Source organism: Sorex fumeus, unplaced genomic scaffold (genome assembly GCF_029834395.1).
Source record: "Sorex fumeus unplaced genomic scaffold, SorFum_2.1 ptg000003l, whole genome shotgun sequence".
In the NCBI taxonomy this organism is placed as follows: Eukaryota; Metazoa; Chordata; class Mammalia; order Eulipotyphla; family Soricidae; genus Sorex; species Sorex fumeus.
This window is the reverse complement of record NW_026606060.1, coordinates 50,922,884-50,942,661: the sequence shown is the minus strand read 5'-3', so window position 1 is coordinate 50,942,661 and position 19,778 is coordinate 50,922,884. Positions and strand designations below refer to the sequence as shown.

At 50.5% G+C, this 19,778-nt stretch overlaps 1 protein-coding gene across 3 annotated transcripts in view; it reads right to left on the bottom strand.

Annotated features, from left to right (window-relative positions):
• STAB2 (stabilin 2) overlaps positions 1–19,778 on the bottom strand; it is a 171,007-nt gene that overhangs the window by 13,448 nt on the left and 137,781 nt on the right. For all 3 annotated transcript variants that reach the window (XM_056116349.1, XM_056116363.1, XM_056116356.1), the window contains exons 56-63: positions 18,282–18,419; positions 16,747–16,851; positions 14,026–14,133; positions 6,672–6,865; positions 5,165–5,306; positions 3,268–3,401; positions 1,082–1,247; positions 844–950 (exon numbers count right to left, since the gene is read on the bottom strand). In XM_056116349.1, coding sequence (XP_055972324.1) covers positions 844–950; positions 1,082–1,247; positions 3,268–3,401; positions 5,165–5,306; positions 6,672–6,865; positions 14,026–14,133; positions 16,747–16,851; positions 18,282–18,419 — 1,094 coding nt within the window. The remainder of the gene's footprint in view (positions 1–843; positions 951–1,081; positions 1,248–3,267; positions 3,402–5,164; positions 5,307–6,671; positions 6,866–14,025; positions 14,134–16,746; positions 16,852–18,281; positions 18,420–19,778) is intronic.

The window sequence follows — 19,778 nt, the reverse complement described above, 5'->3', positions numbered from 1 at the left end:
GGTTCAGAAGATATTAGCTACCATTGCTACAATTTTAGGTCAGTTCTTTGATAAGTCCCCACCAAATCTTTCTTTGCTTGGGCCTGTCTTCATTGTGCATTGTATGTAGCATGTTGAAACTCCTTTCAATGCCAAATGCAAGTTGATTTCTGCTGACAGTGGGCTGACCACCAGGTGGGCTTGGATCACGATGGTGCCCAGCCTGCCCACCAGGCCAGAGGAGCTGCTTTCACTCCTGCAGAAGCAAGTCAGATGCTTCTCTAGATGCGAAAAGCAATATTGTCACCAGAGGATTTCCCCTGGGCTGGCCAGAGGTCTGAGTGCTGTGCAAATATCAACTGGGTTAACGATCACAGTGACTCTTCAAGGCTGGCACTAACACCCTCTGCATCTTACAGATGAAGAAACTGAGACCCAGAGAGGGGAAGTTTTAAGGGAATGTGAAAAGGAAGAAATAAAGGAAGAAAGAAAGAAGGAAGGAAGGAAGGAAGGAAGGAAGGAAGGAAGGAAGGGGAAAGAAAAGCAGAAAAGAAAGAAGAAATAAAGAAAGAAAAGAAAAGAAAGAAAGAAAGAAAGGGAAGAATAAAAAAGTAGGAAGAAAGAAAGAGAAAGAAAGGAAGGGAGAGAGAGAGGAGGGAGAGGAGAGAGGAGAGAGAGAGAGAGAGAGAGAGAGAGAGAGAGAGAGAGAGAGAGAGAGAGAGAGAGAGAGAGAAATCCAAGCTCCAGAGTCAGGCTCTGCTGCTCTCCTTCCCTTGGTGGGGAACCTGTGTCCTCCCTCAGGGCCTCCCCTCTCCAGTCCCATCCCTCCTGGCCGCAGTGGCGGAGGCCCAGCAGAGTCCCTACCGTCAGGAAGTTAGTGAGCGAGGGGCGGGACATCAGGACCTGCAGCAGATTCCCGCTGCATGAGATGCCGTCTCCCACATAGCCCTCCTTGCAGGAGCAGTTCACATCTGGAAGGCACATGGGATTCTAGGTCTCGGAGGCCGGGTTGGGAGGCCCCAGCTCCCCTCCTCAGAAACTGGCCACAGCGGGCCCAGGCAGCTGAACCACAGCCGGGGAGGTGTGCCTGGCCATTCGTTACCTTTCATCCGGAAGCAGAAGACGTCCCACATTTCACTCTTGTTGTTCCTCGGTCCGTAGTCCACGATCCCCACCATCCCAGAGCCACACTTCTGGGAGGCGAAGGCTGTGGGGTAGGCGACACGCCCATCCTCCAGCCAGCCTGCTGAGCACAGGTGGTAATTGGCCTGTGGGGACACAAGATGTGGCCAGGATGAGCTGCAAAGTCCCATTGACCATGGGGTCCTTTGATCGATGTTTGAGTGCCTGATTAGGCTGGAAACGGTGGTCGGGCTTGTTTGACCAGTGGTGACCCTGCGCCTGGAACATAAGACAGACCCGACAGATTCTGTCAGTTGGGACACTGGAGGATGAGAGTGGACTGCTCTTCTTGCAGGCACCCGAGTTTTCCACCTGTTTCTATTCACTCTCGAGAAAGGATTTTTTTTCTCTCAGTCTTTTAGCCTTACCTGCAAATTCTTCTGCATACAGGTGGAGAGAATCTAACTGAACACGACACTCACTACTACCACAGTCCTCAACCAATCAACCACCACCTTCATCATCAGCACCATTATCACCATCATCTTCCTCATTACCACCATCATCAAATCACGACAATAATCATTTATCTCCATGGCCGTTATCAGCACCATCATCGCCGTGATCATGATGGTACCACCACAATCCTAAATTATCCCACTGATCATCATCATCTGCCAATAACCCACCACCAGCATCAACTCCATCATCATCATTGCCTCCTCCTCACCACCATCACCATCACTGTCACATGACCTTCACCCTGACAGAATCATTTCATCCCTTCCTCATCCCGTCATCTTTATAACGTCCTCCTCATCATTATAACCAGCATCACCACTACCATCACCATCACTACTGAATCATTGTTTTCTCATCCCAAACATCATCACCACCTTTGTTACGAGCTTTCCATGGACGAGGCTTTGTCACATTGTGTTCACATGGTCCGTGCTCACATCAGCCCCATGAAGTAGGAGCTTAAAAAAAAAATCCCAGTTGTGTTTTAGAGAAAGTTGAAGCAAAGAGGAGTTGGGTAGCTGGATTAGATGCACAGAGCCAACACACAGCTAGTCTGTGAGTCAAACCCTGGAAGTGTTCTCTGGGGTTTGTAACCTCGAGTACAGGGTTCCTCCTGGCCTCCAGTCACATAGGCTTTGATAGCATCAGTCACCAAGAACCACACGGCCAAAAGCAGAAATCCAGACCATCCGAGATATTGGGTCCAGGCATCCAAGGCTTTGCTCCAGGAAAGAAAAGTCAAGTTTGAGGATAGGTGAAAAGGCTTGGTGGTGCTATGGGTGGAAGAGAGACTCGAAGTTCACAGTGGGCCCTTGGCTCCTGGGCGGCAGTGAGCACTCGCCCAAGGCTTGTCCTGGGGCTGACCTTCCCTATGGGCAACTGGGTTTCACGGCCCAGAGTAGCCCGAGCCAGAGCCCTGTGTCCTACCTGGCTTTGACTAGGAGCTGGGGGACCCCACCAACTTCCTTCTCAGCTTCCCTGACCACAGAGGTCCCAGCTATGCGGCATTTATGGCAATTGAAATTTCCTTGTTTCTTCTTAATGCCTGTCTGGGTCTTGGCCTTGGCCACTGAGCATCGTGGTGGAGATCCGACTTTTGGAGTCTGACATTTGGAAAGTGGATCCCTCACCTTGTGGTCGGATGACACCGGGTATGTTGTTTATCTTTCAGAGTCTTTACAATCTTCCTCCTCCTCCTTCTCCTCTATCTCCTCCTTCTCTTTGTTTTCGGGTCACACCCAGTGGTACTCAGCACTCAGGGCTTACTCCTGGCTCTGTGCTCAGGGATCACTCCTGGCAGGCTCTGGGGACCATATGGGATGCTGGGGATCCAACCCAGGTTGGCCAAAGCAAGTACTCTCCCCGCTGTACTATAGCTCTGGCCCCATTGACTCTTGTATTCACAGGAGGGGAATAAATGGTAACCCCCACCACCAGGGTTCTCTTTCAGTTGGATAATAACATCCACAGAACACCGCCTGAGGGTCTGACACCAGATGCCCCCCAGATGTGCTGAGCCATGACAGCTCCCGTAAACACAGCAATGATCCTTCCCAGGAGACCTGGATGAGGGTTTTCCCCAGGGTTCAGAGACCACTTCCTCTCCTGCAGACACTGCATAGCATCTGGGTGGACGGAACCTACCTTCTGGGCATAGGAGAGCTGGTTGTAGGTGGCCACAGTGGCAGCCTCTCCTGCGCACGCCTCTCTGGCTTTGTCGAAGGTCAGCTTGTACTGGCCCTTCGGGGAGCGCAGGTGGAACACGCCCACTGTGGTGTCTGGAGAGGAAGGGAGGAGAGGGTGAGCCGCCAGCTGCTCTAGGGCCCATGGGAAGCCCACCACCCACCTTGGCATGACACAGAGGCATGTCTGTACAACTTTTCTTTCTTTTTTTGGGAGGGGTGGTGGACCACACTGGCCATGCTCAGGGGTTACTCCTGGCTCTGTACTCAGGAATCACTCCTGGCAGTGCTAGGGGGACCATTTGGGGTGCCAGGATTGAACCGTGGGGTCAGCTGTGTGCAAGGCAAACCCGCTATCCTATCGCTTGGGCCCCATATTTTCTTTCATGAGTATGAAAACAGCACTGGTTCAGAGCCATCTAGACAAAGAAACAAAATGGTCTATAATCCTTCTCCCTGGAAATTTTGATTCTGTAGCAGCTATTCGGGTGCACTTCCTTCCATAAATTTCGCTTTTATTTTACTTTTAATTGTCTTTATTTTTTGGAACTTTTGAGATGATTTCACATTTTTTTGCATTTTTTTTTCAGTTCGTGCGTCATGTATATTATAACTGTGGCATTGGGCATGGGTAGGTTTTAGGCTTCTTTTGTTTACTTGGGGGCCATGCCTGGCTGTGCCCACCGGCTACTCCTAGTGCTGTGCTCAGGGGTCACTCCTGCCAGTCAAGTGCCTTCAGCTGTGCAGCAATTCTCTGCCCTTGGAATTTCTCTTTTTTTTCTTTTTTTTTTTTTTGCTTTTTGGGTCACACCCGGCAATTGCTCAGGGGTTACTCCCGGCTTTGCACTCAGGAATTACTCCTGGCGGTGCTTGGGGACTCTATGGGATGCTGGGAATTGAACCCGGGTCAGCTGCTTGCAAGTCAAAGGCTCTACCCGCTGTGCTATTGCTCCAGCCCCGCCCTTGGACTTTCTATAACAAGATTAAATGACGATTATGTCCCAATGTATTTCTCTTGCAACTGGATGGATGACTCCCTCACTGATCCTTAAAACAGAATCGTTTCTAGGGCCCGAGAGGGGAAGAGAAGAGTTCAGAGGGCTGACAGAGTTCGGGCTACACATGTGGGAAGCCTAGATTCAATTCCTAGCACCTCACGGTCCCCTGAGGACAGATGGGGGGGTGATTCCTAAGTACAGAGCCAGGAATAGGACCCCAAGTTCTACCAGGTGTGGCCCAACCCTACCCTGAATCCCCGCTCCCCCGCTCCCCCCCCCCCCCCCCCCACACACACACAAAGAATAGCTTCTGTGAAATGTCTAGGAAGTGTCTGCGATCCCTCCTGGCCCAGAGGGGACTGGGGCATTTCTCCACCATGATTCAAGTAGCCTGTCCCCCGAGGCTCTGCCCTATGCACCCTTGCCCCGTGCTGTGTGGGACTGACATTAGTTCCACCTCTTTGGGACAGTACAACTGTCCCGGGAGACGGACGAGCTCTGTGCCCATTAGTGCACTAGCAGAGTCCTCCTGACCATGGCAGATGCCACCTTTTTGCTCTTCTGTACCCCAAACTCTGCCCCCAAGCTAGACAGGACTTCCAGGGGGCTCGAGGAAAGCAGTCAGCAGGCAAATTCATGCTGCAGGTGTGTGTGGAGAACCTCTTGGCTCCCTCTAGGTTCAGAGGTGACAAACGGAAGTGAACGGTGTGTCTCATTGCAGAAACCCCTGCCTGCATCAGACTGGCAGTGCCCGGCTGTTGGTGCCCGCCCACCATGTCTGACTGTATGTGTCCTCTGGCTCAGTCCTCGGCCCAGGCCTAGAGACTGGGGGTACCCGGGCCCGCCCCCAGCCTCACTCACCCTGGAAATGGAGGTCAGTGCAGTCGGCATCCGCATGGCACTGCCCGTGGTCCTGCAGGCAGCGGTCCAGGGGCAGCTGCTCGGGCTCACAGTCCAGCCCGTCGCCCACGTAATGAGGTTTGCATTGGCACCTCTGCTTGCCCTGGAGGGAGAATGTGTGAGGATTCGACAAAACTCAGCACCTTGCGCAGGGCCACAGAAGTCCCCGTGGGGGGTGTGGGGGGAGCAGGAGAGACGGTCAGTGGGACAGAGGGTCACAGCCCCAGTGGGGCCAGTGGGAATGGGAACCGCCACGGTGAGCCCAGGATGAAAGTTCAGCCTTGACATCTCGGCAGCCATGTGGCACCATCAGACACCCCCCCGCCCCGCTAAGGGAAGCAGCCCCCATCCCCCATTCCTTCCATCATGGGGGGCTTATTTGTGTTTTGCATGCCAGGAACGAAGAACATATTTCCACGCCGGGCACCGCCCCTCGTTCTGCGCATTCATCTATTCTGTTGCTATTTCCGGGACACCTATGACAACACCTGGTGGGTGCTGGGTGACCTCAGTGAGGAGCTCATTTCATCCCACCACCCACTTTATGGAGTCTACATTGGGAGCAGATCCACGGGTCTCAGAGAGATCAAGCAGCCCACCCAGAACCACACAGCATGAGTGTCCAGGTCGGGAGACTCAATCATAGACACCTTGAGTCTGAGCTTCCTCCCACCTTGGGCTCATCTCCCAACTTCCTCTCCTGCAGGCAGTGAGCGCCCATGCCGCAGCAACTCCTGCTGTTTCTTGTTTTTTTTTTTTCACCCCCTTTTTCTTTTGGGCCAAATCAGTGATGCTCAGGGCTTGCTGCTGGCTCTGTCTGCACCCAGGAGTCACTCCTGGCGGTGCTCGGGGGACCATCTAGGATGCCAGAGATTGAACCTGGGTCGGTTTCCTGCAAGGGCAACGCTCTCTCCACTGTGCTAGTGCTTCATCCCTGGTGCCTACCTTTCTTAGTTTTTCTTTTTCCTTTTCTTTTTCTTTTATTTATTTATTTATTTATTTTTGCTTTTTGGGTCACACCCGGCAATGCACAGGGGTTACTCCTGGCTCATGCACTCAGGAATTACTCCTGGCAGTGCTCGGAGGACCATATGGGATGCTGGGAATCGAACCCAGGTTGGCTGCGTGCAAGGCAAACGCCCTACCTGCTGTGCTATTGCTCCAGCCCCATTTTTTCTTTCTTATATTAAAAAAAATACATTGGGGTTTGGAAATATTTTAGATCTATTGAAGAGTTGCCAAGAGAAAGTCTCCAGGACCTTTTCACTGAGTTCTCTGCCCGCGGCCGTCTCCCAAGCTCATAGAACATGGGTCCAGATGCAGAGATTTACGTTGGTTCATCCCTGAGGTGGACAAGAGATTCCCCATGGGTCTCCCCCATGTCCCCCGTGTCCGTGGGGGACAGAGGGAGCAGCCCGGGCAGAGGCAGGACTGGGTGCATTGTGGAGAGGAGGGGAGTGGGACTCACCGGGCCCGTCATGGTGCAGGTGGCATGTTCGTGACAGCCGCCATTGAGGCCATCTGCACAGGGGTCGATCTCCGTGCAGCTGTGGCCATCGCCCATGTAGCCCTTGGGGCAGCTGCAGGATACCTTCGTGTCCTTCTGGGAGCACTTGGCTACTGTGGCACAGCCGCCGTTGCCCTGGGCGCAGAAATCCACCACTACAAGTGCAGGGAGAGGGAGGATGCCATCAGGCACAGTCACCACAGAACCCGGGGCACAGGGCGGGGTCACTGGGCACTCATCTCTCCTGGCCGTGCCGCCCTGAGCCCACCACAGCCCTGTCTGCACACGCTGATCTCTGGGCCCCTCAGAGCAGGTCAGCCTGTCCCCTCTGCACTGCTGTGTCACCGGTGGGGTCTGCTGTGGTGGCAGAATTGGGAGGATCTTTCACAAATGGGTAGTGTGTGGAGAAGCACATCCGGGAGTGCTGGGGGGTGATGGTCCCCCTCGTTTTCCGGGGGGACAGACAGAGTCCAGGGGGACTGAGCTCTGTCCTGGCTGGGACCACATAGAGAAAGAGGCTGGGCCGAAGCTTCCAACCGTAGAGGTGACGCTAAACCCCAGCTGGACCCTCTGGCTCAGACTTTTGCTTCTGCGACTTCCCACCTTCCAATGCAGGCATAGGTTGGGCTCCTGGCCACCCAACCAAAGACTACATTTCCCAGACTCCCTTGCAGCAATGTGTTGCCGGAGGGTGACGAACCAGCCAATGGGAGGGGAGGGGCGTGGTTTTAGAGGGCGTGTCCTTAAGGGGGGCGGGAAAGATGTTGAGCCCTCCTTCCAGCTCTTGGCTCTGCCCCCTGAGGTGTGTTGGCAGCCGCAGGAAGAGCTGCGGAGTCCTCCTGCGGAGTCCTCCTGCGGAGTCCTCCTGCCCGCCTGTGCCCACAGTCCCGAGGGAAGGAGAGTGGGGACGGGGGGGTGGGGGAGAGGGGGGTCTCGCCCGAAGGGGCCGGAGCAGAAAGACACCACTGGACCACTGGGCTCTTGGCTGGCATTGCTGACCCATTCCTGAACTGCCCCACGGTAGACCACAAGCCAGCAGGTATAAAAAAAGAAACAACCCAAATAAATGAAAGGCAATGAAGAAAGATGAGGGGCCAGAGAGATAGTATAGTGGGTAAGGCACGCGCTGACCCAGGCTGGATTCCTGGTACCCCACCTGGCACCCCACCTGGCACCCCTAAGCTGCCAGGGCTGATTCCTGAGTGCAGAGGCAGGAGTAAAACCCTGGTTGTGGTCCAAAGAACAAACAAGCTAAAAGAGAAAAACAGACAGACAGGGAAAAAAGGAAGGAAAAAATAAGTCAGGAGGTATTGGGTGATATCGTTTTTCTAAAGTAAGATTAACTTTCAAGGATGCTTATTCACAGAGGAGTGTCCTTTTGATAAGGAGTGTGGTGAAACTGATACATGTGGACAGGTGTGTGGCTGCACCTGGAGAATTTCACCATCCTGTAAATAAATTAGCTGTGAGCTTTTTTTTTGGGTGGGGGGGTCACACCCGGCGATGCTCAGGGGTTACTTCTGGCTCCGCACGCAGGAATTACTCCTGGTGGTGCTCAGGGGACCATATGGGATGCTGGGAATCGAACCAGCAAGGCAAGCGCCCTACCTGCTGTGCTATCGCTCCAGCCCCTGTATTTTTTTTTTAAAAGCACATTTACGTAGGGAATCAGTGAAAAATTCTATCTGACTGAGACAGCTTTCTCCAAGTACCTGTTAGTAAATGGAAAACAGGATTTTAGCGGGGTTCCTGGCTGCCCAAGCAAAGACTACATTTCCCACACTCCCTTGCAGCAAAGTGTTGCGGAGGGCGAGGCGCCAGCCAATGGGAGGGGAGGGGCGTGGTTTTAGGGGCGTGTCCTTAAGGTGGGAAACCCTTCCCACTCTCTGCTTCTGGAATGTGTTGACCCTGGATCCCTCCATCCAAACTGCACAGAAGACAGATCAGCAACTGCTTGCGCATTCCTGATTCATTCGACTGATTCTGCGGCTGAGCCTACGTCCTCAGTATTACAAAGTCATCACTGGGTCTCAAGGTCTCTCTACTCCTCTTATCCATGCAACATTTTAATTTTTATTATTATAGTTTTGGTTGGGGGCCATACCCAGTGGTGCTTGGAGAGCTAGTGCTCAAGGACCATTTCTTCCGGTACTCAGGGGACCATCCGGTATAGGGGATCAAACCTGGGGATCCTGTGAGCAAAATATGTGCTCCAGTCCTTTGGAGCACCTCCTCGAGTCTTTAAGCTCTAGCCTGGGTATTAGAATTTACTCCCTCCTTCTCCTCTTTGTTTTTCCTTTATTATTTTTTTTGATTAATGTCCAAGTCTAAGGGATCTGTGTGTCCACGGCTAGGTTTGTGTGTTCCTTGCAAGTTTCAGACCTGTGGCTCTCATGGTTACCCCCTTATAGGTCACTTAGATTACCTGTAGATAATTGTGGCCATCCCTCTGGAAGTCACCTTTTGCACTGGAATTCTATGCTCTCTCAACACTCCCAAAGGTTTTGGGATTTTGTTGTCACATAAAAGATTGTCAGGTGGGGGGTGGGGGTGATGGGAGGGAAACTAGGGACACTGGTGCTGGGAAGTGTACACTGGTAGAGGAATGGGTGTTGGAACACTGTATGACTGAAACCTAATCATGGACAGCTTTGTAAGATCTATCTCAAAGTGTCACTGTCACTGTCACTGTCCTCCCGTTGTTCATCGACTTACTCGAGCCGGCCCAGTAACGTCTCCATTTTGAGACTTGCTGTTACTGTTTTTGGCATATCGAATACGTCACGGGTATCTTGCCAAGCTTTGCTGTGCGGGCAAGATGCTCTCAGTAGCTTGCTGGGCTCTCCGAGAGGGGAGGAGGAATTGAACCCGGCTCGGCTGGGCTGGCTGTGTGCAAGGCAAACGCCCTACCGCTGTGCTTTCGCTCCAGCCCATCTCAAAGTGATTCAATAAAATATAATAATAATACTAAAGAGATTGTCATTGCTATACTTTGTTTGAAAAATTCCTTCGTGTTTCTATTGACTTTGTTGATAGTAAGAAAAGTGTTGTTCAAAAGTCCTGGTCCGGATGGATTCACTAGTGAATTCTTCCAAATCTTTAAAGAGGACTTACTCCCAATCCTCTTTAAGCTTTTCCACGAAATTGAAATATCAAAAACACTTCCAAACAGTTTCTACGAAGCAAATATCACACTGATACCAAAAGCATACAGAGATACCACAAAGAAAGAGAATTACAGACCGATATCCCTGATGAACACAGATGCAAAGATCCTCAACAAACTACTAGCAAATAGAATCCAACTACTCATCAAAAAGATCATACACCATGACCAAGTAGGATTCATCCCAGGGATGCAAGGATGGTTCAACATTCGGAAATCAATCAACATAATCCATCATATCAACAAAAGAAAAGATAAAAAGCATATGATTATATCAATAGATGCAGAGAAAGCATTTGACAAGATCCAGCACCCCTTTATGATGAAAACCCTAGCCAAAATGGGTATAGAGGGGACCTTCCTCAACATAATTAAAGCCATCTACCACAAGCCTACAGCAAGCATCATCCTCAATGGGGAAAAACTGAGAGCCTTCCCCCTAAGGTCAGGGACGAGACAAGGATGCCCACTCTCTCCACTGCTGTTCAATATAGTACTGGAAGTACTTGCAATAGCGATTAGGCAAGAAAAAGATATTAAGGGCATTCAGGTAGGAAAGGAAGAAATCAAGCTCTCACTATTCACAGATGATATGATACTATACTTAGAGAACCCAATAACCTCCACCAAAAAACTTCTAGAAACAATAGACTCGTATAGTAAAGTTGCAGGCTATAAAATCAATACCCAAAAGTCCATGGCATTCCTATATGCAAACAGTGAGAGAGAAGAAAGAAACATGAAAAAAAACAATCCCATTCACAATTGTGCCCCAGAAAATCAAGTACTTAGGAATCAGCTTAACTAAGGAAGTAAAGGAACTGTACAAAGAAAACTACAAAACGCTACTTCAGGAAATAAAATAGGACATGAGGAAATGGAAAGATATCCCCTGCTCAGGGGTCGGGAGACTTAACATTGTCAAAATGGCAATACTACCGAAAGCATTGTATAAATTCAATGCAATCCCTATAAGGATACCCACGACATTCTTCAAAGAAATGGAGCAAACACTCCTGAAATTTATATGGAACAATAAGCCCCCACGAATAGCTAAAGCAATTCTTGGGAAAAAGAAAATGGGAGGAATCAACCTCCCTAACCTCAAACTCTACTACAAAGCAGTAATAATTAAAACAGCATGGTACTGGAACAAAGGCAGAACTGCAGACCAATGGAACAGGGTTGAATACACTGACATCTCCCCTCAATCATATGATCATCTAATCTTTGATAAAGGTGCAAGTAATGTGAAGTGGAGTAAGGAAAGCCTCTTTAACAAATTGTTCTGGCATCACTGGACGGCTACATGCAAAAAAATGGGCTCAGAACTCTGCCTAACACCGTGTACAAAAGTAAGATCAAAATGGATTAAAGACCTCAACATCAGACCAGAAACCATAAGGTACATTGAAGACAAAGTTGGCAAAACCCTCCATGACATTGAAGCTAATGGTATCTTCAAAGATGCCACGCCACTGGCCGAGCAAGTGAAAACAGAGATAGATAAATGGGACTATCTTAAACTAAGAAGCTTCTGCACCTCCAAAGAAACAGTGACCAAATACAAAGACAGTCTACAGAATGGGAAAGGATATTCGCCGAATACACATCTGACAAGGGGTTGATATCCAGGATATACAAAATACTGGTTAAACTCCACAAGAAGAAAACATCCAACCCCATCCAAAAATGGGGCAATGAAATGAACAGAAACTTTCTCAAAGAAGAAATCCGAATGGCAAAAAAGCACATGAGAAAATGCTCTACATAATTAATCATCAGGGAGATGCAGATCAAAACCACAATGAGATACCATCTCACACCTCAGAGACTGGCCCACATTCAAAAGAACAAAAGCAACCGATGCTGGCGCGGATGTGGCGAGAAAGGGACACTCCTTCACTGTTGGTGGGAATGTCCACTGGTTCAGCCCTTCTGGAAAACAGTATGGACGATTCTCAAAAAATTAGAAATTGAGCTCCCATTTGACCCAGCAATATCACTCCTGGGAATATATCCCAGAGAGGCAAAAATGTATAGTCGAAGTGACATCTGCACTTGTTTGTTCATTGCAGCACTCTTTACAATAGCCAGAAACTGGAAGAAACCTGAATGCCCAAGAACAGATGACTGGTTAAAGAAACTTTGGTACATCTACACAATGGAGTACTATGTAGCTCTTAGAAAAGATGAAGTCATGAAATTTACATACAAGTGGTACAACATGGAAAGTATCATGCTAAGCGAAATGAGTCAGAAAGAGAGGGATAGACATAGAAAGATTGCATTCATCTGGGGGATATAAAGTAACAAAATATGAGATTAATACCCAAGAATAGCTGAGATCAGCACCAGGAGGATTACTCCATAGCTTAGTGGCCAGTTGGGCATTCTAGAGGAAAGGGCAGCTCAGATAGAGAAGGGAATACCAAATAAAGGGTGTTTGGAGGACCCTCCCAGGAGGGAGGGGAGATGCATGTCGAAAGTGGACTATGGACTGAACATGTTTGCCACTCAATGCCTCTTTTGCAGACCACAACACCCAAAAGGAGAGAGAGAACACAGGGGATTGCCTTGCCACAGAGGCAGGGGGGGATGGGGGGATGGGGGTGGGGGGGATATTATCCATGGTGGTGGAAAATGGGCACTGGTGGAGGGATGGGTATCTGATCATTGCATAATCAAACCCAAGCACAAAAAATTGTAAATCTACAACTGTACCTCATGGTGTTTCACTAATAAAAAAAAAAGTGTTGTTTGGGCTGGAGCAATAGCACAGTGGGTAAGGTGTTTGCCTCGCATGCAGCCAACCTGGGTTCGATTCCTACCATCCAATATGGTCCCCTGAGCACCACCAGGAGTAATTTCTGAGTGCAGAGCCAGGAGTAACCCCTATGCATCACCGAGTGTGACCCAAAAAGCAAAAAAAAATGTGGTTGTTAATTGTAGATGTCTTAGGTACTTCAGGGGTACTCCACTGAGAGTTTTGTCTGATACTTTAAAATATAAAAAAAAAAATTTTAGTAATTAAGTTTTACATCAGACATTCCTTTGCAGTGGTTTGATGTTTGAAATTCTTTTGTGCCTTTTTTTAATTTAAATTTTATTTTAGTTTTATAAAGGTAAAGGCCCTCCCGTTGATCGTCGATTTGCTCGAGCGGGCCCAGTAACGTCTCCATTGGAGACTTTGTTGTTACTGTGTCTGGCATATCGAATACTCTCGGTAGCTTGCTGGGCTCTCCGAGAGGGGCGGAGGAATTGAACTCGGGTCGGCCATGTTGGCCGCTTGTAAGGCAAACGCCCTACCGCTGTGCTATCGCTTTTATAAAGTTGTTCACAATAATTTGTTACATTCAATATTCCAACACCAATCCCACTACCATTATACTTTCCCACCACCATTATTTCAAATTTTCCCACCACCATACAAGCCTGCCCCCAAAGCAGGCCCTAAATAATTTATTTTGTATTACTTCTTATGACTAATCTGCTAAAAAAATGATCCCCTAAAATTTTGGAGTAAGTGTTGAAATGTAGCAATAATGTCTTTTGAATATTCCCAAGCGCATGTAAAGTAAAGTAAAAGTAAAGGCCCTCCCGTTGATCATGGATTTGCTCGAGCGGGCCCAGTAACGTCTCCATTGGAGACTTTGTTGTTACTGTGTTTGGCATATCGAGTACGTCACGGGGAGCTTGCCAGGCTCTGCCGTGCAAACGCATGAGTCCTTGAAAATATTTTTTTTGTATATATGGTAAGTTTACGTGTAAATATATGTAAGCAGTACAAGTTTAAAGGATGTTAGTGATCCATTTTTTTTTGTTTGTTTTATTCCAGATAGGTTTTCAGTTGTTGACAGTGATGGAGAATTCTAATAAAAATGTAAATACATAAATAAATTTTAAAAAAGCAAACACGGGAGGCAATTTTCCCAATATTTTGGAGATGAGACCAGATCACTAGTCATGATACAATGAAGTGTGTCATGGTGTGTAGAGCAATTTCAAGACCAGGACTGATGGCAAAACCTAGTCACGAAGGGGCAGGGTAGGAGATTTCCCAAGTGACTTTCCGCGCCCCCCCCCCCCCCCCCCCCACCATCTGCTGCTGTTCCTGCTGCTGCTTCCAGTTCCCTTGAGGGCACCCACCTGTACACGTCACTCCGTCGCCTTCATAGTTCAGGCCACACTCGCATGTGTTGTTCTCCTTACAGGTGGCATGAATGGAGCAGGGAGGCGTGCACACAGGGGGCAGATCTGTGAGGAAAGAGGGGAGCGTTTCTTCACAGAGGCAAAGAGGCTTTCTGGCCTGCCTCTGGCTTTTGAAAGTGCCTCGCCCCCACCTGCCCCCACCCCCCGGGAGATAGGGCTGTCTTTTTTTTTTTTTTAATGTAGGAGTACTGCTATTTTTTTGTTTGTTTGCTTTTGCTTTTTGGGTCACACCCAGCGATGCTCAGGAGTTACTCCTGGTGGTGCTCAGGGGGCCATATGGGATGCTGGGAATCGAACCCAGGTCGGCCGCGTGCAAGGCAAACACCCTACCGCTGTGCTATTGCTCTAGCCCCGAGATAGGGCTGTCTGATAGGGGTCCTACCCAGGCTGGAGTGACCGAGGTTCTGGAATTCCTCTGTTAAACCTACCTGACCTCCACCATTTCATTAATCTAGATTAAGATGCAGACATTTGACCTCATGAAAGCTTTTTGCTTTTTTTTTTTTTTTGCCATTGGTTTTGCTGGGGATTGCACCCAGGGTCTATAGCCTATATGCGTGCAAGGCATTTGCTTTTCCCACGGAGCCCCCAACCTTGACACCTCTGCATAGCAGAGATGGATTTGATGAAGGATTCACAATGGTGACATTGGAGGAGGGTTACCAGTGTGCTGGGGAAAGTCTGGGACTCAGAGGTCACCAGAAAGCTTGGGACAAGCCTGGGGTTCTGGAGCATGGGGTTCATGGGGTGAGGGCCCAGCGGACTGCGAGACTGGGGGAAGGGGCGGGGAGGAAAGGGACGGAAGCTAAGGGGGTGGTGGAATCTGGAATTTCTGGGGTCCAAAGCCCGTAGGCCGAGTTTAATCAGCGACTCTGACCCCCAGGAGGATGAAAGGACAGTGAACCCCACCGGCTGCCCCAGCCCGCGTAGACCTGCCTGCGAGGGCCCGAGGGAGCCCATGGAACTTGATTCCCGAGGAGCGTGCACCCACTGGGCTCTTCGCCCCTGTGGCCTGCCCGGCTTCAGTCCTGGTTTTCAAAGGAGCTGCCCGAATGTTCCTTACGGCTCAGGGGGGCCGCACAGCTGGGACCACTCACTCACCTCGCCAGGGCCAGGCTCAGGTGGCCCAACTCAAAAGACTGCATCTGCTAGACGTTCACACACTCTGGGGGTGTGGGTGCGTGTGGACGCCACGTGGGACATGCCTGTCCATCCCATTTCCCTTAATTTTTCTGCATAGGGGGGGTCTTTCTCTGGGCCCAAGCATGTGTGTGCGTATAAGCGTGTGTTTGTATGTGTGTGTGTATGTGCAAAAGTGTGTATGTGTGTAATATGTGTGCACTTATGTGTGGACATGTACATGTGTTTATGTAAGTATATGTGTATGTGAGTGTGTATAAGTGTAAGTGTGTGTGTAGTGAGTGCATGTATGTGCATAAGTGTGTGTAGGTGTGTAAGTGTGGAGTGCGTATGTGTGTATATGTGTAAGTGTGTATAAGTGTGTATGTGTGTATGTGTAAGTGTGTGTAGTGAGTATATAAGTGTGTGTAGGTGTGTCTGTAGGTGTGTAAGTGTGTGTTGTGTGTGAGTGTATGTGTGTGTAGTGAGTGTATGTACGTGCATGCATGTAGGTGTGTATGTAGGTGTGTGTAGTGCGCATGAGTATATGAGTAAGTGTGTGTATGTGTATGTATGCTTGTGTAGTGAGTGCATGCATGTGTAAAAGTGAGTGTAGGTATGTAAAGTGTGTGTCGTTTGTATGTGTGTGAGTGTGTATATGTGTAAGTGTATGTGTATAATGAGTGCATGTATATGCATAAGTGTGTAGGTGTGTGTGGAGTGTGTATGTGTGTATATGAGAGTGTAAGTGTGTATAAGTGTGTATATGTGTGTAATGAGTATATATGTATAAGTGTGTAGGTGTGTCTGTAGGTGTGTAAGTGTGTGTAGTGTGTGAGTGTATGTGTGTGTAGTGAGTGTATGTATGTGCATAAGTGTGTAGGTGTGTCTGTAGGTGTGTGTAGTGTGTATGAGTATATGTGTAAGTGTGTTTATGTGTGTGTATGCATGTGTGTAGTGAGTGCATGCATGTGTAAAAGTGTGTAGGCATGTAAGTGTGTGTAGTTTGTATGTGTGTGAGTGTGTATTTGTATAAGTGTATGTGTATGTATTTGTGTGTAGTGAGTGAGTGTATGTGCATAAGTGTGTGTAGGTGTCTATGTAGGTGTGTACATGTGCATAGTGTGTATGAGTGTATGTGTGTGTATATGTATGTGTGTAGTGTGTATGCATGTGCAAGTGTGTAAGTGTATAAGTATGTGCATGTGCATATGTGTGAGTGTGCATGTGTGTGTGTGCATGTGTGTGAGTGTGCATGTCTGTGGGTGTGTGCTTGTTTCTGGGGTGTGTGGGGCCCTTCTCATCCCATTGCCTGGGTCCTTCCATGTCACTCTGGCCCTCACTGCCCTCATGGCTGGATTCAGTCTCCTCTGGTTTTCCCTCTAGTCGCCAGCCCTGGCCCCTGCGTCACAGAGCCCCTCAGGGCCCTTCCCACTGGCAGAGGCCAGAGCCCCTGGATGCCACCGTGCCTCGGCCTCCCCCTGCACCCGCCCACGGGGGGGGGGGGCATGCTCAGAGCACTCCCGGCCCACGACTCACCTAGCTGAGTGTCGCAGAAGCGGCCGGTCCAGCCTGTCTCGCAGAGGCACTGCCCTGAGCCCGTGATGCCCTCGTCACACTGACCGTGGCTGGAACAGCTACAGGCTGGGATGGGCGGGGGGCATCAGGGGGGGATCAGGCATTGGTGCCCAGGGACCGGCCCCGAGGCTGTGTGTGTGTGTGTGTGAGAGAGAGAGAGAGAGAGAGAGAGAGAGAGAGAGAGAGAGAGAGAGTGTGGTGGGGGGTGGTGTTGGCTGCTGTGGCCACACATTCAGCCATGTCAAAGAACCGCTGAGTCAGGGGTGGAAGGTACCAGGCCCAGAGGTGTGGAGCAGAGAGACATTGTCCCTGTTCCCATAGTGTGTAGTGCTGGGTGGGGTGTGTCTGTGTGACAGGTACAGTCTGAAGGCAGGACAGGGCCTGGACAAGAAAGGAGAGAGAGAGAGAGAGAGAGAGAGAGAGAGAGAGAGAGAGAGAGAGAGAGAGAGAGACAGAGACAGACAGAGACAGACAGAGATAGAGACAGAGAGACAGAGCCTTACCTCTACTGTGCAGCCCAAACTTGAAACTCCGCACCGACTTCCCTGCTAGCTACTGCCCTCTCCAGCCCCTGCCTTAGTGGGGTCTGCCCTCTGCGGTGGCCGTCATGCCCCCTGCACTCTGCTCTCGTGCTCCCACTGTGCTCCCAGGGGCGGCTGGTGCCCGCCTCCATCAAGGGGCTCAGGCCTCTCCTCCTTTGCCCCGCCCCTGCCCCATCCACCCATCACGTTGGGACTCAAGGCCCAAAGCTCTCCTGCGGCCGAGCAGCTCCCGTGGGCTCTGGTCGTGGCCACCTCCAGCGTCCCCTTCCTTCCTCTCCCCTCTCTGTCTACCCTGCTCAGTGCCGTGTGACCTTTATGCTGCCCCCTCCCTGCCTGTCCAGCCCACTCCTGCCTTGGGCTACTGCATGCATGTCCCCTCTCTGTGCCAGGACCACCAACACACACGGGCCGGTACTGTGGTCGCTCCCCAGCCAGCGTTGCGCCCACTGAACCTGACGGAAGGACTCAGCTCCTCAGTCACAGTTTTGCATCTTCCAGGGTCACGTGTGGCATGTGGCTCCCAGAGCATCTCCTGCAATGGCCAAGCCTCCTGGGACACGGAGCTGGCCCCTGCTTCCAGCCCCTCTGGAGCAGCCAGTGCGGACCACACACAGACCTCCAGATCAGAACAATTCCTACTTTGGACCCAATCACGTGGCCTCTCTGTCTTCATCCCCCACCCCATCTCCCTTCTGCTCAGCAGAGGGAAGATTTGCAGGGTCTGCGGCCTGCACCCCATAAACGCTTGCAAGCACATAGGGGATGAGGCTGGCACATGGATGGAATGAAGCCCACACCAGTCCTGTGGGCCTCAGTAGCTCCAGGCATGTGTGTGAGGGGGCTCCTTGGTTGGGAAGTGGGGGTCTGCCGGGAGGGGACAGCATGGGATGGGGGAACAGGCAGAGGGGAGGCAGCTGGCGGACCCTGCTCCCAGGAGGATGGGGGTATACGTACGCTGACAGTCTGGCCCGAATCTCCCGGGCCAGCACAGCTCACACGCCGTTCCGTTGAAGCCCGTGTTGCACTGACACTCTCCCTGGTCGAGGCAGATGCCCCGGTTGTTGCATGGAGTATCCGGGCCTCCAGGGCAGGCTGGAAAGAGAAGAAAGTGCGGGGACTCAGCCACTGTCCCAGACACACTGGCCTGTCCTCAGCTCCGGGCCTGCCTGTGGCCACTGGGCTGGTGTTTTGGGTGTACTGCAAAGTCTGTTAGGACGTGACTTCACCCGTATCTGACAGAGCTCGGTCCCAGGAACTGCTCTATTGGGGGGCTCAAATATGTGGATTGGGATTGATCTGGGGTGGGTGAGGAGCTTGTTTTGAGCTTTGGTATCTGCTGAGAGGAGAGTGATGATGATGATGGTGGTGGTGATCATGGGCCAGTGCTGCTGATGGTGGTGGTGCTGATGATGCTGATGATAATGGTGGTGGTGCTGATGATGGTGCTGATGATGGTGATCATGATGGTGGTGGTGCTATGATGGTGATGATGGTAGTGATGGTGCTGATGATGGTGATGATGATAATGACAGTGGTGATGATGAGATGATGGTGATGGTGGTGATGTTTTGTTTTTGGAGCTACATCTCTTGGTATTCAGGGCTGTGTGCTCAGTGCTCACTTTTGGCAGTGCTTAGGGGGTCATAAGAGGGAGGGGACCAAACTGGGTTTGGCCATGCTCAAGGTAGTGCCTTAATCCCTGTACTATCTCTCCGGACCATATCCTCCCTCCCTTCCCCTCTCTTCTCTCTCCTCTCTTTTCCCTCCCCTCATTCTCTTTCTATCCCTTTCTTTCTCCCTCTCCTTCCTTCCTTCCTTCCTTCCTTCCTTCCTTCCTTCCTTCCTTCCTTCCTTCCTTCCATCCTTCCCTCCTTTCTTCCTCACACTCAGTCTTCCCACACACTACACCCCCTGCCTCTGTGCCTGTTTCCTCTTCTATAAAGCAGGACTAACATGTGGTGACCATCTTCAGGTACAGGTTGAATAGGCTGATCTCTTCAAAGTCCCACTCAATAACTGGACTGACCTTAGGGGCCTGAGTGATAGAGCAGTGGGTAGGGTGTTTGCTTTGCACACAGCTGACCTGAGTTTGATCCCGGGCATCCTATACAATCCTCTAAGCCTGCCTGACCAAGGGTTTCAGGATGGGCCTCAAAGTCGTCTGGCAAGGAGTCAGGCAAAATACGGGGTGTGTGTGTGTGTGTGTGTGTGTGTGTGTGTGTGTGTCTTCTTTAAGGGGGCCAGGGGGCCCAGGAAACCCCTACAGAGGTTAGTATACCCTGCCAAAACAGAAGTCCATTAGGTGCACTTAAATCCAGGTGCTTCCCAGTAAGGTGGACTTCAAAGCTGGAAGATGGTGTTTCTAGCCCTTGGCGGGGGATTGTTCTGCTACAAAGTTAAATAAGCAAAGATGCAGGAGACACTGTTATGACATCGGCACAGTCTGAAGCT